The sequence below is a fragment of the Myodes glareolus genome, chromosome 1 (assembly GCF_982192425.1).
Source record: "Myodes glareolus chromosome 1, mMyoGla1.1, whole genome shotgun sequence".
Lineage (NCBI taxonomy): Eukaryota > Metazoa > Chordata > Mammalia > Rodentia > Cricetidae > Myodes > Myodes glareolus.
The window spans coordinates 22,926,541-22,939,530 of NC_142026.1; the positions used below are offsets into that span (position 1 = coordinate 22,926,541).

A 12,990-nucleotide genomic window follows, 5' to 3' on the forward strand; every position below is an offset into this window, starting at 1 on the left:
AAACTTTCATAATTTAATAAAATTTACTAAAAAAAAAAAAAAAAAAAAAAAAAGACATGTGTTTTTCAAATTGAGTGTGGTGCTCAAGGAGGCTATGGAAGAATCTTATCTCTCCATGTTGGCATGCCAATAAACTGTCTTACAAGCACTTTTAGATTCAGAACAAATTTACGGCTATTCATTCTGTGATTTATAATAATAGAGTAAACCAGAATATGCTTTTATTCATTTGGGGAAAAAAAGACATCTTCTTTTAGAACAAATGGCTGATTTTAAATAAACAAAAGATGTGAAAAGCATGAAAAGCAAACATCTCTAAGTATTAGAGCTCTACATTTGCATTTTCTTCTGAAAGTGTGGCAGAGTTCTAACATCTTTCCCACTTAGTGAAAATTTCCTAGCTGTATTCAATTACATTTTTCTCATGCCACAGAGTTAGGACAAAGGGACCTTGGGCAGCTTATTAAATAAACAATGCATGTTCAAGAATAATTTAATTACCATATCTCACTGAATAGTAAGTTCTGTTAAATTTTTTTTTTTTTGGTTGGCCTGTTTGCCTAGTCAAATGTTTATGCCTGTGTTCTTTTTATAGAATGTGTGATTTAAAAGGCCGAAAGTTATTGGTCATTTTGACAGCCTTAATTAGTCATTTAAATTGGTAATTGCTAAAACCATTACAGGGAGGAAAAGCTCATTGTGTTGATCATAAATGGTGTCATCTTTTTAAATAAACTCCCTTCCAGTCTTTTGTTAAATTTTGCCATTTTGGCATTAAGTTTAAATTAAAGAGCTGCCTAGCTTTCCAAATTCTATGTCGGGAGGAAAGGTATGCTCAAATTGAATTAGAAAAACAAAGAACCTTCATATTTCAGAAACAGAAACGAAAGGAACTTTGGATGACACAGCTCTATACACTCTCTTCATGTTAGAGGCAGACATGTCTTCGTCAGGCCAATTGTAGAACATTAACGCTTTCCCAAGGCAAATGTTTTTATCTATTGCTGCTAACTCATTCAAATTCATTAAATTTTATTATTTCTACATCATTCAATGTAGGCCAGCATGTAGAGTTCACCAAACATGAGCATTTGTTTCCAGCCCACAGACACTGTTGTGAGTGATAAGAAGCAAATGAATACGGCTCTGAAGGAAAGAAATCCCCTTATTTGTAAACACGAATATTGTATCAAGACTAAAAGAGACAATGTAATAGATGCAATTTGCAATCCAACCACTGCATGCTTATCTTGCCAAAAAAATGTATTTCTGGAGAAGAATAATGGAAGGATGTTTCTTCTAGAGCTGAGGAATCATTTGCTTGCAAAACTTAACCCATTCTATGTCAACCCTGCTGCTGGAAAATAAGCCCTAAGACAGAGGCCCTAGAGAGAATCAATTCCAGTATCTCAGGCTGCTGGGATGTCACAGCTGAACGAACTGCTCAGTGTAATGAAAGTGTCCCCACTACTACCTGGTAAGAAGTTGTTTTAGAAACTGAGATTAAATGGCTTCCTTTGCTCTTGGATGTCGGCTGCCTATCAAAAGGGGTTGTTCTGCTCTTTCTACCTGATGGGGCATTCACACCATTCAAGAGGAGCTCAGATCACAGAGTCAGACTGCCTGCAATGGACTCTAGATTCATCATTTACTTGGCCATCCAGGGGAAATTCCATGTCTGTGAGCATCTTTCCTCACTATAAAATGGGAATAGGAATCCATTGCCAAAGGTAGAGTGTAAATAAATTGTGTAAGTAACATACTTGATACATAGAGCATCTTAATGTCTTCCTGATTGATTGCTCGTTCCATGCTTCGTTCCATAGTCGTTCAAGACTATGAGGATTATGCATCAAGGTTTAGAATTTCCTCACTATCAGCAAGTCCGGCCTTCACGACAGTCTTCTACTCAGTGCACTCAGCCCCCTTGTCCTGGCTCTCCTGAAGTGCCTGGGGTGCAGCGAGAAAGCTGCACCTCTGCATTTGCTTTCATGCAGTAAGCAGAGTGTAAGAGAATTGTAATAGGTAAGTCCAAGGTCACGGTAGATAGTGTTTGAGCTTTGAAATAAACAGAGCAGAGCTGTGGACCTTAGAGAGGTTGATGGGAAACTGCCATTTGCTGTCCAGGATGGCCTTCCTCAGCAGGTCAAATCTGTGAACGAGGATTCTGGAGAACTTATCAGAACTCTGAAGCAGAGGAACTGCAAAGGCACGGGCTAAATCATGTGATCTTTTTTTTTTCTTTCTTTTCTTTTTTGATTTTTGAAACAGGGTTTCTCTATATAGTCCTGGTTGTCTTGGAATTTACTGGTCTTGAACTCACAAAAATTCTACTGCCTCCACCTCCTAAGTGCTGGGGTTAAAGGTGTGCACTATCATGGCTGGCCTATGATCACAGACCTAGAACCTGAGGCTCAGAAGAGAGAAGTAATTTCATGCTGTAAGCCCTGGGTTTGGAAATGGAGTTATAGATTTCAGCTTCATAGATCCTGCCATTCCCCTCTGTCTCCCATCAACTAGAAACCCATATGGCCAAACTTTGAAAAGTATAATTTTGATAGGAAGTGAAATAGTATCCCACAAAGACAGTGAAGAACAACCAGAGATAGAACAACCAGAGATCATGGGCCACATCATAGCCTATGAGGAAATGAAGGTCCTTAACTCCATGGATGCCCATCCTCAGGACATTTCAAGATGTATTTTTATATGTATATATACATATATGTATATATCCCTCTTAGTATATTTATTATACATACATATACATAACCTGTGACAATGAGGGACAAAAATATCTTTATGATTTTCTGATTGGTATCTCCAGATTTACATTGAGTTACTTTCAGATTCCTAAAAGCTTCAACCTGGTAGCGAAATTAGGTTTTATAAAACCAAAAGGTGTCGTCATAGCAGTCTGTTGTATGAACCAGGTCATGCTGCTGTGATAACACAGGCAGCTTAAACAACAGATATTTGGTTCATACAGTTATGGAGCCTGCAAACTGAGATCATGGGACCATGAATTTGCAGACAGGAAACCTTACTGTAGTAAGGGAAGGAGATGTTTCTCTTATTTTTTTGAAACTATTATCACTTCCATAAAACTTCTATCCTCATGACCCAATTTACTTCAAAGTGTAAACCAATGGTGCCACCTCCAGATTCCAAGGGTAAGTTAAAATGCCAATCCAGGGCTGGGTGGTATTGGCACATGCCTTTAATCCCAGCACTCAGGAGGCAGAGGCGGGCAGATCTCTGTGAGTTCGAGGCCAGCCTGGTCTACAAGAGCTAGTTCTAGGACAGGCTCCAAAGCTACAGAGAAACGCTGTCTTGAAAAACAAAACAAAACAAAAAAAGTCAATACAAGGATCTGAGGAGTGGGCGTGGTTACAGATATTCAATCCATAACACACAGGTTAGGTTATTTAACATCCTCAGATATGAGGAGTGATTGCCTCAGTTTGCCCCATCTTTTCCTTCTCAACTCTCACTCAATAAGCCATGGTGAGGACATTTTCTGATTTGGACCAGCACTATTAAAGTATGTTACTGTTTTTTTCAACCTGAAAACTTAAAAGCAGCTATTACTACAGTGAAGTGGAGAAGGCAATGTGGCATCCATAAGCAAGAGGTTTCCCGAAGGTCATTAACAATCACTGTGTTGTATTTGACTCACAAGTAATTGAAACTTTGTCTCTGTCATAAGCAACATGTTCAGAGTTGCATGGTCAACCAAGTGGTACTGGACGTTCATACAACTGGCTTTACCTGATGGTGTGCCCAAAATAATGACTGATGATGTGTATTATGTGTTCTCAAATGTTAGGATAAAGGGAGGATTTTACTAAAATGCATCCTTTGTATGTGTGGTGCAATTCCTGGGGATCTGCATTCCTGAAGTGATGCCGATGCTCTTAAATGGCCAGGGTCTGTAATTGTATTACTTTCCTCCATGAAAACCAATGAGAAATTGTCTCTGGGGTGTCTTTAGAGGTCAGGGCTGAATATGCCAAGAGCACGCTAACTTCTTTGATCTTATGGACCTCTGAAATCTCATGACATTTTCCTTTTCCAAATGGCCACAGGAAGAACTTTTACCAGACTTAATGGTTATACTGATTGGATTGCAATCACCCACATCTGACTGTCTAATTTTCCCAATATTGTTTTTTTTATTTTTGCTACTGCTGCCTTTGCCACTCTTAGGATATTTAAGTTGCTTTAAATGTGCACTTTTGGATGAGAGAATATGTGGAGACAAGAATCCTGGTATAACTTAGAGAAGTGGAAGATGGGCTTCAGGATGCACAAACATATCATAGATAGGGGTTATAAAATGGATAGCAGAGACATAAGTAGTCCAAGAAGGGGGTGTGAGAAAGATCAAGCCCATTGTTTCTAAGACACACTTGAGGCTTTGCCAGACAGACATGATGAAGATGACTGAGTGAGTTCATGTTTTTTTATATTTAACACCTGAACGTTCACTTGTTTCTAAGGGGTCTATTATTACAAAGGTACATGGAACAGCACTGCTGCCATTACAGACTTCACAGGAACACTGATGTGAATGCTGGCAGCTTCTGTGAAACATGAGTGGGAAGAGTGATTTCCTGTTCCTTAGGTGAGCTAGCAGCAGCTTGAGTACAACAGAAGGCAAAAACAAGTAATGTTAGCTTTGCATGCTCAGTAATTAGAGGTTCTACTATAGCAGACACCAAACCGAAAAATTGTTAGAGGTTTGTTGGAAGAGAAACCTTGTATATTTACTATTCAGGATGCAAGAAGTGTATCATGTCAGTCAGTCAGCCTTGAGCAATATGTTTAACCCTTGGATTCTTTTTATCTCTCTTTTTTTAAAAAATCATTTATTCTATTTTTTGAGATTATAATCACGTCTTTTCATTATTCCTTTCCCTCTCTTCAAACCCCTTCGTATACCCCTCCTTCTTTCTTTTAATTCCATGGCCTCTTTTAAAAAAACAAGCAAACAAACAAAACACATGGATTGCAAAATCATAGGTTCCCAAGAAGTTTCTTTATGCAAACTTCATCTTGTTAAAACCTTTTCCCTGACTCATTGGCTCTCCATACACTTCCTTTCAGCACCTGCTTGAATTCTTGAACTCTCAGTATTCCCTGATCCACTTACATGTCAGTTTTAGTCTATCATGTACCATTCCATAATGCATTGCCCCTGTCAATGGTGGTTTCTCTTTTCCTAGCTTCTATATAAGCTTCATATTAAATACACAAAGCAAAAGATTTGAAGATTCCTCATATGAGAAAGAACATGCACTATTTATCTTTTGGGACGTGGCTGACTACACTCAGTAAAATTTTTCCAGTTCTATAAATTAACCAGCAAACTTTACAATTTAATTTTTCTTTATAGTTAAATAATATTGCATTGTAAATGTATATTACAATTTCATCATCCATTCATCAGCTGATGGACATTTAGGTAGATTCCATTTTAGAGCTATTACAAATAGAGTAGCAATGAGCATTGATGTGTAAATGGATCTATAGCAAGCAAAAATTTCCTTAGGCTATGTCTGGGTCATTTGGTATCTATCTCTAGATCTGGAAAACCTACAGACTGATTTTTTGAGTGGCCACATTAGTGTAATCTCTAGGATTACACTATATATAACTCTTGGAATCTATATGTAACTCTTGGAATCTTAATGGCCTTCTCTCTGGAACTTGCAACAGTAACTGCCCTATAGAATTATTCTGAGAATTAACTTAAAAGATTTAATATTGTGTCAGTACTTATAGTTTCTTAACAACTGGTTTAGTGTAAGTCGGTTATAATTCTCCTTTTTCTTGATTATCAACTTGATTGGACTAAAAATTAGAAAGTCATACTTCTAGTGTGTGTATGGGGATGTTTCCACAGATTGTAAGGGTTCTAGATCAATCCCTGGATGATCTCATGCTATGACGGGATACTTAAGGAGTATAAAGTGGGTCTCTCAAGAAGTGTGTCTCTGTGTGCATGGTTTGGGAGCTGTTTTCTCTCCTGGCTTCTTGTTCTTTCATCTTTGTCTTCTAGCAACCATACCATAACGTGAACTGCTCTGGTCCACCACACCCTGCTACCATCCTTGAGGGACTGACCCCTCTGAAACCATGAACCAACTAAACATTCCTTACTGCCTGAAGTTCTTTATGTAAGCTGTTTTTGTCACAGTGAGTGAAAGGTCTAAGATGAGGAAGCCTTCATGAAATGGTTAAACATGGGGAAAGCTTTAAGTTCTATAAGTTGACTGTGTGTCATTGTTCGACCTTCTAAAAGTTTTCTAGAAGTCACTTGGGAACATAACTGGAAATGCCTTTGAGAAGTCGTAACTGTTAGCTGGCATAGCCTATAGCATTTGGACTTGATCTTGTAAAATTTATATTGACTTCCTCATCAAGCAGAGACGTCAAGGGAATTTACTCATATTGAAACAAACCCAAGAGTGATGGCTGTCAAAACAATTCTTCTTGTCATAAAGAGTCTCGTTACAAGGAAAATGTTGGGGCTAGAGAGATGGTCCAATGTTTAAGAGCACTTCCTACTCTTGCAGAGGACCGGGGGTGGGGTGGGGGGAGTTGGTTCCCAGCACCCTAATTGCAGCTTGCAACCACCTGCGACTATAGTTCCAAGGGATGGCACACCCTCTTCAAGTCTCCATGGGCCCTTACACACATGTGGTATGCATCAACTCATGCAGTCTCACCCACATACACATGAAAATCATAAGTGAGTCAACTAATCTTTCTTGTTAAAGGACTGTGTGCCTTAGATGCCCAACTAACAGGCATATTGCATATTGCTTTTAATGCAGGATGCTCACAGCAAAATAACCGCTTTGTTTTCATTCAATAGCACTTTGAACATTTTCCCACTTCCTTCTGGTTTAATTTTTCAGAAATTCCAGACTCCCCCACTCAATCTTCAAAAAAAAAATCCCTCCTACTCTCCACTATTTAAATGTCACAAAGTTCAGAGGGAAGACATTTTTCCTTCTAGGAATTCCTCATGCAAACACAGTGGATGCTCATTCCTTCTCAAAGTCTCTTGGGAGGTCAAAGCTTCTGTTTATTCAGTACTCCCTAAAACGTCAAAGGTGGTATTGTAAGTAGACACCACGCTTAGAAGACATCAAGGCAAGCAGATGGGGTTCTTGTGATTACCGGATAAGCACTTCCTTCTCTTTACCCCTTATGCTTCTTGAGTGTGTAGGCATAGGAAAAATCATGGCTAACTGCAATCACTTCTGACAGGCTGTTTCCTCTTTTAAAGATGTTAATAACAAATTATATACAATTAAGAATGAGTTACAGAGGATCTTCTGGGTAACAAAAAAATTATCATAAATGTATTAAATTGCACACACAAATAAACTAATGGACGCCAGTGACGGCACCAATTGACCAAATGGTTATTTAGTCCTTGGCTTATCAGCCACCTGCTTGTGTAATGATTGCCATTTGATGTTTTCTCTGTTGCCCAAAGCCTCCCATCCTTCTGACAACCTTCTGTAAACACATTACAGATCCAATGTGGTACTGCATCAGAATTACTTATCCTTCTTAAAGGTGCTTGTTGGCAATGCAACCAAACATATATGCAGAAAGGTACACATTTCTTAAATTTATATTTTAATTAAAAGTAAAAAGTTACATATATAAGCCAATTCATGAAAAAGTACAGATACCCCCCCCCCATTATTTTTGAAGAAAAGATTTTTACCAAGAAAGAATTTCAAACTAGTATCAATACCACTTTAAAAATAACCTGGCATGTATATGTGTGTTGAACCATGGTGATAAAAAGCTCAAGTCCTAACATAGGAGACATATTTCCTGATGTGAGATTCTCCTCCCTATGCTATGAATATATCTTATTAACATTGGGTAATAAAGAAGCTGTTTTGGTCTATGGCAGGACAGAATAGAGTTAGATAGGAAAACTAAACTGAATGCAGGAAGAAGACGAGTCAGGGAGATGTCCTGTAGCTGCCGAAGGAAAGAGAGATGCAAGTCAGCTGCTAAGGAAACAAGACATGTAGAAAATGAGATAACACCAGGTCACATGGAAATACATAGACTAATAGAAATGGGTTCATTTAAAATATAAGAGCTAGCTAGAAATACTCCTGAGCCATAGGCCAAACAGTACTGTAATTAATAAAGTTTTATATGATTATTCAGGTCTAGGTTGCCAGTAAACAAAAAGCAACCTCTGTTTACAATTTCCAATTATATTACATCTGAAATTCTACACTAGAAAAGCTTACTCATAAGACAACAGACAGAGCTATTTCAGGGAATAGTTTAAACTTGACAATATTATGATTTGGCCACAAAACAAGCTATTAGCCATTAATTTCCTAAAAAGAAATTAGGGTAATGAAAGGGATGATGTCTTTGTTCAAAATAGTTCTTAGAAAGAAGCAAAATGTGTTAGGGCCAAGTCAAGAGCTTCCATGTACACATGTAAATCTAATTCAGTGGTTTGGATAACACTGAAGTTGAGTTTCCTCTGGCATCCATTCTATTTCCTGTGGCAGTTGCTGTCTAAGCTGACCTTGACCATGGCCTTCAGTCAGCTTCCCTTGATCTCTGCTCTCCACTCTCCAAATGTATTTCAAAGAATTCATCTCATTCTCAGATGTCGTTCATCTGACCCTTCCGTCTATCCCTATTAGCTGGAGCACAAGCCAAGACTTACAACACTCTCTGCAACATTCTAAAGGGCCTTCTGAAAAAAAAACAAAACACCCCTAACTTAGGATTAATATATAATCCCTAGCATCCCTCAAATACAATAGAGGATGGCTTGTGGCAGCAGAGAGACCACACTCTTTCCCCACTCTCCCATTTTCCCCTTAAACAAACAGACTTTGAGAGCAGGGAGAAACAGACACACAGAAGTTGAAGAAGCTGAATCAATTCAAGCCTATAATGACCACATACCATGTAGGCCCGTCCTGAGGTTGGCGGTCCCTTGAGAGTGTAGTGTCACCGCGGGTCCCATTGAGTGTGACGGCTAGCTCAAAGAGCCCAACCTTTCCTGCTTCCCTCCAAGAGAAGTGATGGGAAGGGAGCAGAGAGCATGCCTTCCTGCCAAAATCACGGCCAGCACTGCCTGCCAAGATGTGGAGGATCCCTTGAAATGTCTTGGCAAGAAGTGGTTCTGGAGTGTTGGCCGAGGTGCTGAAACCAGGAAGGCACCTGCACCAGTGGAGTGGCCCTGGCCCTTCTCACTGCCCTTAAGGACACTGTGCTCATTCATTGTGACAAGATCTCATTAGGATTTCAAATGCAAGATAATCTTGGGGAAAGGGATTTGTGTGTGTGTGTGTGTGTGTGTGTGTGTGTGTGTGTGTGTGTAGAGGGGCAGCTAGGAATATGTTATTTATGGAAATTCCATTGTTACAGAAACATTATGAGAACTTAAAAAGCAAATCACAGATTAAAAGAGGCCATGCTGTTGAAGCTAGTTGGACGCCATCACTGCTGAACTTCTGTCATGTTATTGCTAAGATTCCCTAAAATAAACTAACTGCAAAGAATAACGAAAGCACAACCCCGAGCAACCTTTTAAAAAAGTAGTTCTCAACCTTTCTGTCAAATGCTAAAATTAAATATTAAAATGATGCCGCCCTTTAGTACAGTTCCTCATGTTGTCGGGACCCCCAGTGATAAAATTATTTTCGTTGCTACTTCATAACTGTAATTTTGCTGCTGTTATGAATCATAATGTAAATGCCTGTGTTTTCTGATGGTCTTAGGTGACCCCTGTGGAAGAGTCATTCACCCTCCAAAGGGGTCGGGAACTGAAGTTTAAAAACCACTGCTTTAAAAGTAAAAATTACTGTTTGGTGTGTGTGTGTGTGTGTGTGTGTGTGTGTGCTCACGCGTGCGCGCGGATGCGCGCACGCATGATTTTCTAATAGCTCCACTTACTTTTCAGAATGTCCCGTTTTTGACAGTTTGTCTGTTCTTCCCTAAAATTGTGCATGCTGATATCAAAACCACAGACTGGCACTGTCAAGGGATTGGGTAACAGTCTGTGGTAGCTGCAGAGTGCAGCCAGTGGCGAGAGAAAGAAGGGAAAGAGAAGGCAGCCTGGCCACCAGTTCTTTTCACACCCCAGGCTTCACCCCCCCCCCCCTTCGGGGCATCTGATGCTCTGGTCTCTGCCAGGCAATTTGCTTCCGCTCTGTTCAACTTCCCGACCTCTGGCTTTAGAGAAGGGTTCTGGCTGTGGGAACTGGCTCGGACCAGCTTTGGCTCCCTCCTCTTTGGTGACTGGCAAAAGAAACACTTTCTCTTTGACACTCTTAAAAAGAGCTGTTTAATTCCTAATGGTATTTACTGGCAAAAAGGAAAATGAAACCCACAACGAGGAGGATTCTGGTCCAACAAAGTCAAGCCAAGAGCTCCGTGGTAGAGCCCCACTCTTACTAGAAGGCTGCTTCCTACTGCTTCCCTTTTCCACCACCATTGATGTGCGCTCCCTGCTTGCTACTTCCATTCTATAGTGTGACGCCTACTGGAATTTATGAATATCTGGAGATGCATGGCTATGATTTGGGCATCTGATGTTGGTTGCTTGCCCTAGGGACTTCCCGCGGAAATCACCCAACACTTAGAAGACATTTCGACAAGGAAGTAACCAGTGGAGCCTTCTCGAGGGAGAACCCCATGAAACCGCTTCAAAATACACCAGAAGCCACCGGCTACTTAATAACCCACGTTCCCCCCCCCCCCCCCAATCCTATCTCCCTAGCTCTTTCTGCAACAGTATAAAGAAGCTTGTGGGGTTTCGGCCTGTGGAGCAAGGGCTGTGCCAACTCCATTTTTTTTGGCGCTAGATATATGATGGGGGTTGCAGTTTAGTCCAGCTGAGGAGCTCACTCTGCATCTTTTCCAGGTTCCACAGGGACGACAGGGGCGCGCGGACCTGTGGATCTACAGGTTCCATCCATGTAGATCTCCAATACTACCCCTGCACCATCACACCCCCGCTCCCCCGCCCCCATGTCTCAGGTCCCTGTCACCCTTGTCACCTTGAGCCAGTGTGGATGCATTCCCGCCTCCTCCACCCTTCTTATAATGTGGGCACATCATCTCCCACGCATTGCTCATCTAAGCGTCCCATGTCCCTTAAAGTCCCCAAATGCGCCTCTGGTCCTTAATTCTTTAGTGACACTGCCTGGCGGAGGTGGCTCCTGGGTCGCTCTAAGAGGCGGCGAGGAAGAGAGTGGAGACCCGCTAGCTCCGAACTGGGGCTCACAGGGCTGGAGGCCTGCCTGGGATCCCCTGGCAAGTCCTGCCGTGGCGCGAAGGACGCGCGGCACTTACCCGCTGCAGCTGCCGGTTGCTGACGGCCACCGCGGCGGCGGACGCGGCGCTGTGTCGGAGCTCGGCCGCCTGCCCGGGTCTCAGCAGGCTCCGGGTGAACCTGCGGGTCCGCTCGCCGGCCATGGCGGGCCGTGCTGCTGTCACCTCGGGCCCGGAGAGAGTGTGTCCCGCCGGTCCCCTAGCCGCGCCAGCCTGTTCTACCCACCCGCCGTTCAGGAAGCGGAACTCGGAGCCTTTCCCCCCCTCTTCCCCGCTCAACTCACAAGAGGCGGGTTTTTCTCGCGCGCACCCCCACTCTGCCCACCCCCTTCGCTCCCGAACGAGCTCCGCGGCGACTTTGCAAACTCTGCGCCGTTCTAGCCGCGGGGCCAACTCGGCCCGGCTAAGGCGCATCTGCAGCGAGAGCCGCGGGACGCGCGTGGGGTGGCTCCACCCGCGCCGCCCACACAGGACTCGGTACTGAACCCGGGATGCGGCTGCTGGCTCCGGGAGGGACCTGCCCACTGCCCTACTCTTAATTCTGATGCGCTTGGAGTACTGGGGATCTGGCATTTTGGAGGGCAGATCTGCACCCTGAGGCTAGAAAATGAATAAGGGTGGAACTTAGGTCCCTGTGCACCTTTGGAGGTGGGTTAGAGGTTTATTAGGAATCTTTCCGGTACTTTGAAGTCTCTCTGGACCCAGAGTCCTTGTTTGGTCTTGGGACAGTCTGTGTTAATTCACACCTGCCACCACATTTCCCTAAACTGCGTTCCGGTTCTATACCAGACAAACTGCTCTGGAAACGGAGACTGGAGAGGGTGATTTACCAAGAGACGCCTAACTTTGCACGCTAATTTGAATTAAAATCTAGTGTGTATCTAAGTAATGTAAGGGATTTCAGGAGGGGATTAGAATGAGTAAGAACTGTCTTGCTGGGTTCCTGGGTAGAGTGTGTCCGGCGTGGTGGGTGCATTGTTTCTGCCTTCTTAACAAACGCCCGCTTATCCTGACTCAAGCTATCTGATTAAAGTATTCTAAGTTTCTGATCTGGAGTCACATGCAGGGTGATTCTCCGCCCAGTGTGAGTGGGTGAGAAAGCATGGCTCCTGCAAGGGCTGATGGGCCCTCTGGATTTCAAAAATGTTTTTGTTGTTGTTGTTGTTTTTGTTTGTTTGTTTGGTTTGGTTTTTGTGGATCTGTGTCCTTTGTATTTTTTAAGTCATTATTATTATTAATTATTATTATTATTAGCTTATGATGTGGCTCATCATTGTCATGTAGTTAGCAGACTGACAGTCTCCCCGTGAATCAAGCCTGGGCTACACACAGTGTAACTCTATCTTAACATTTGACAAACTGCTCACAACCATTTCCCTTAGTTTCAGAATACCGCCTGGCCGGTAGTAGGGACTGAGTAACTCACGGTTATTAGTGACTCTCAAAGGCTCAGAAAGTCTGGTACAATGGGAGACTTGAGTGCTGAAGCAGGCAAGAAGAGAAAAGTGGAAGCAAAAGCTATAGAAACAGAACATACATCCCTGCGTATCTTGGGCACAGCAGCAATATTCAGGTTTGAACTTACTTGGCTCTGTTGAAACACTCTGGCGAAAAGCACCTTGAGGAAGACAGGTTTGTTTT

General features: G+C 42.3%; 1 protein-coding gene across 1 annotated transcript in view; it reads right to left on the reverse strand.

Moving 5' to 3' along the window:
- The window catches only part of Dock10 (dedicator of cytokinesis 10), a 261,047-nt gene extending 249,506 nt beyond the window's left edge, over positions 1-11,541 (reverse strand). The window contains exon 1 of the mRNA XM_085697762.2: positions 11,371-11,541. Coding sequence (XP_085553888.2) covers positions 11,371-11,493 — 123 coding nt within the window. The 5' untranslated portion in view covers positions 11,494-11,541. The remainder of the gene's footprint in view (positions 1-11,370) is intronic.
- Between the last annotated feature and the right edge of the window lie 1,449 nt (positions 11,542-12,990).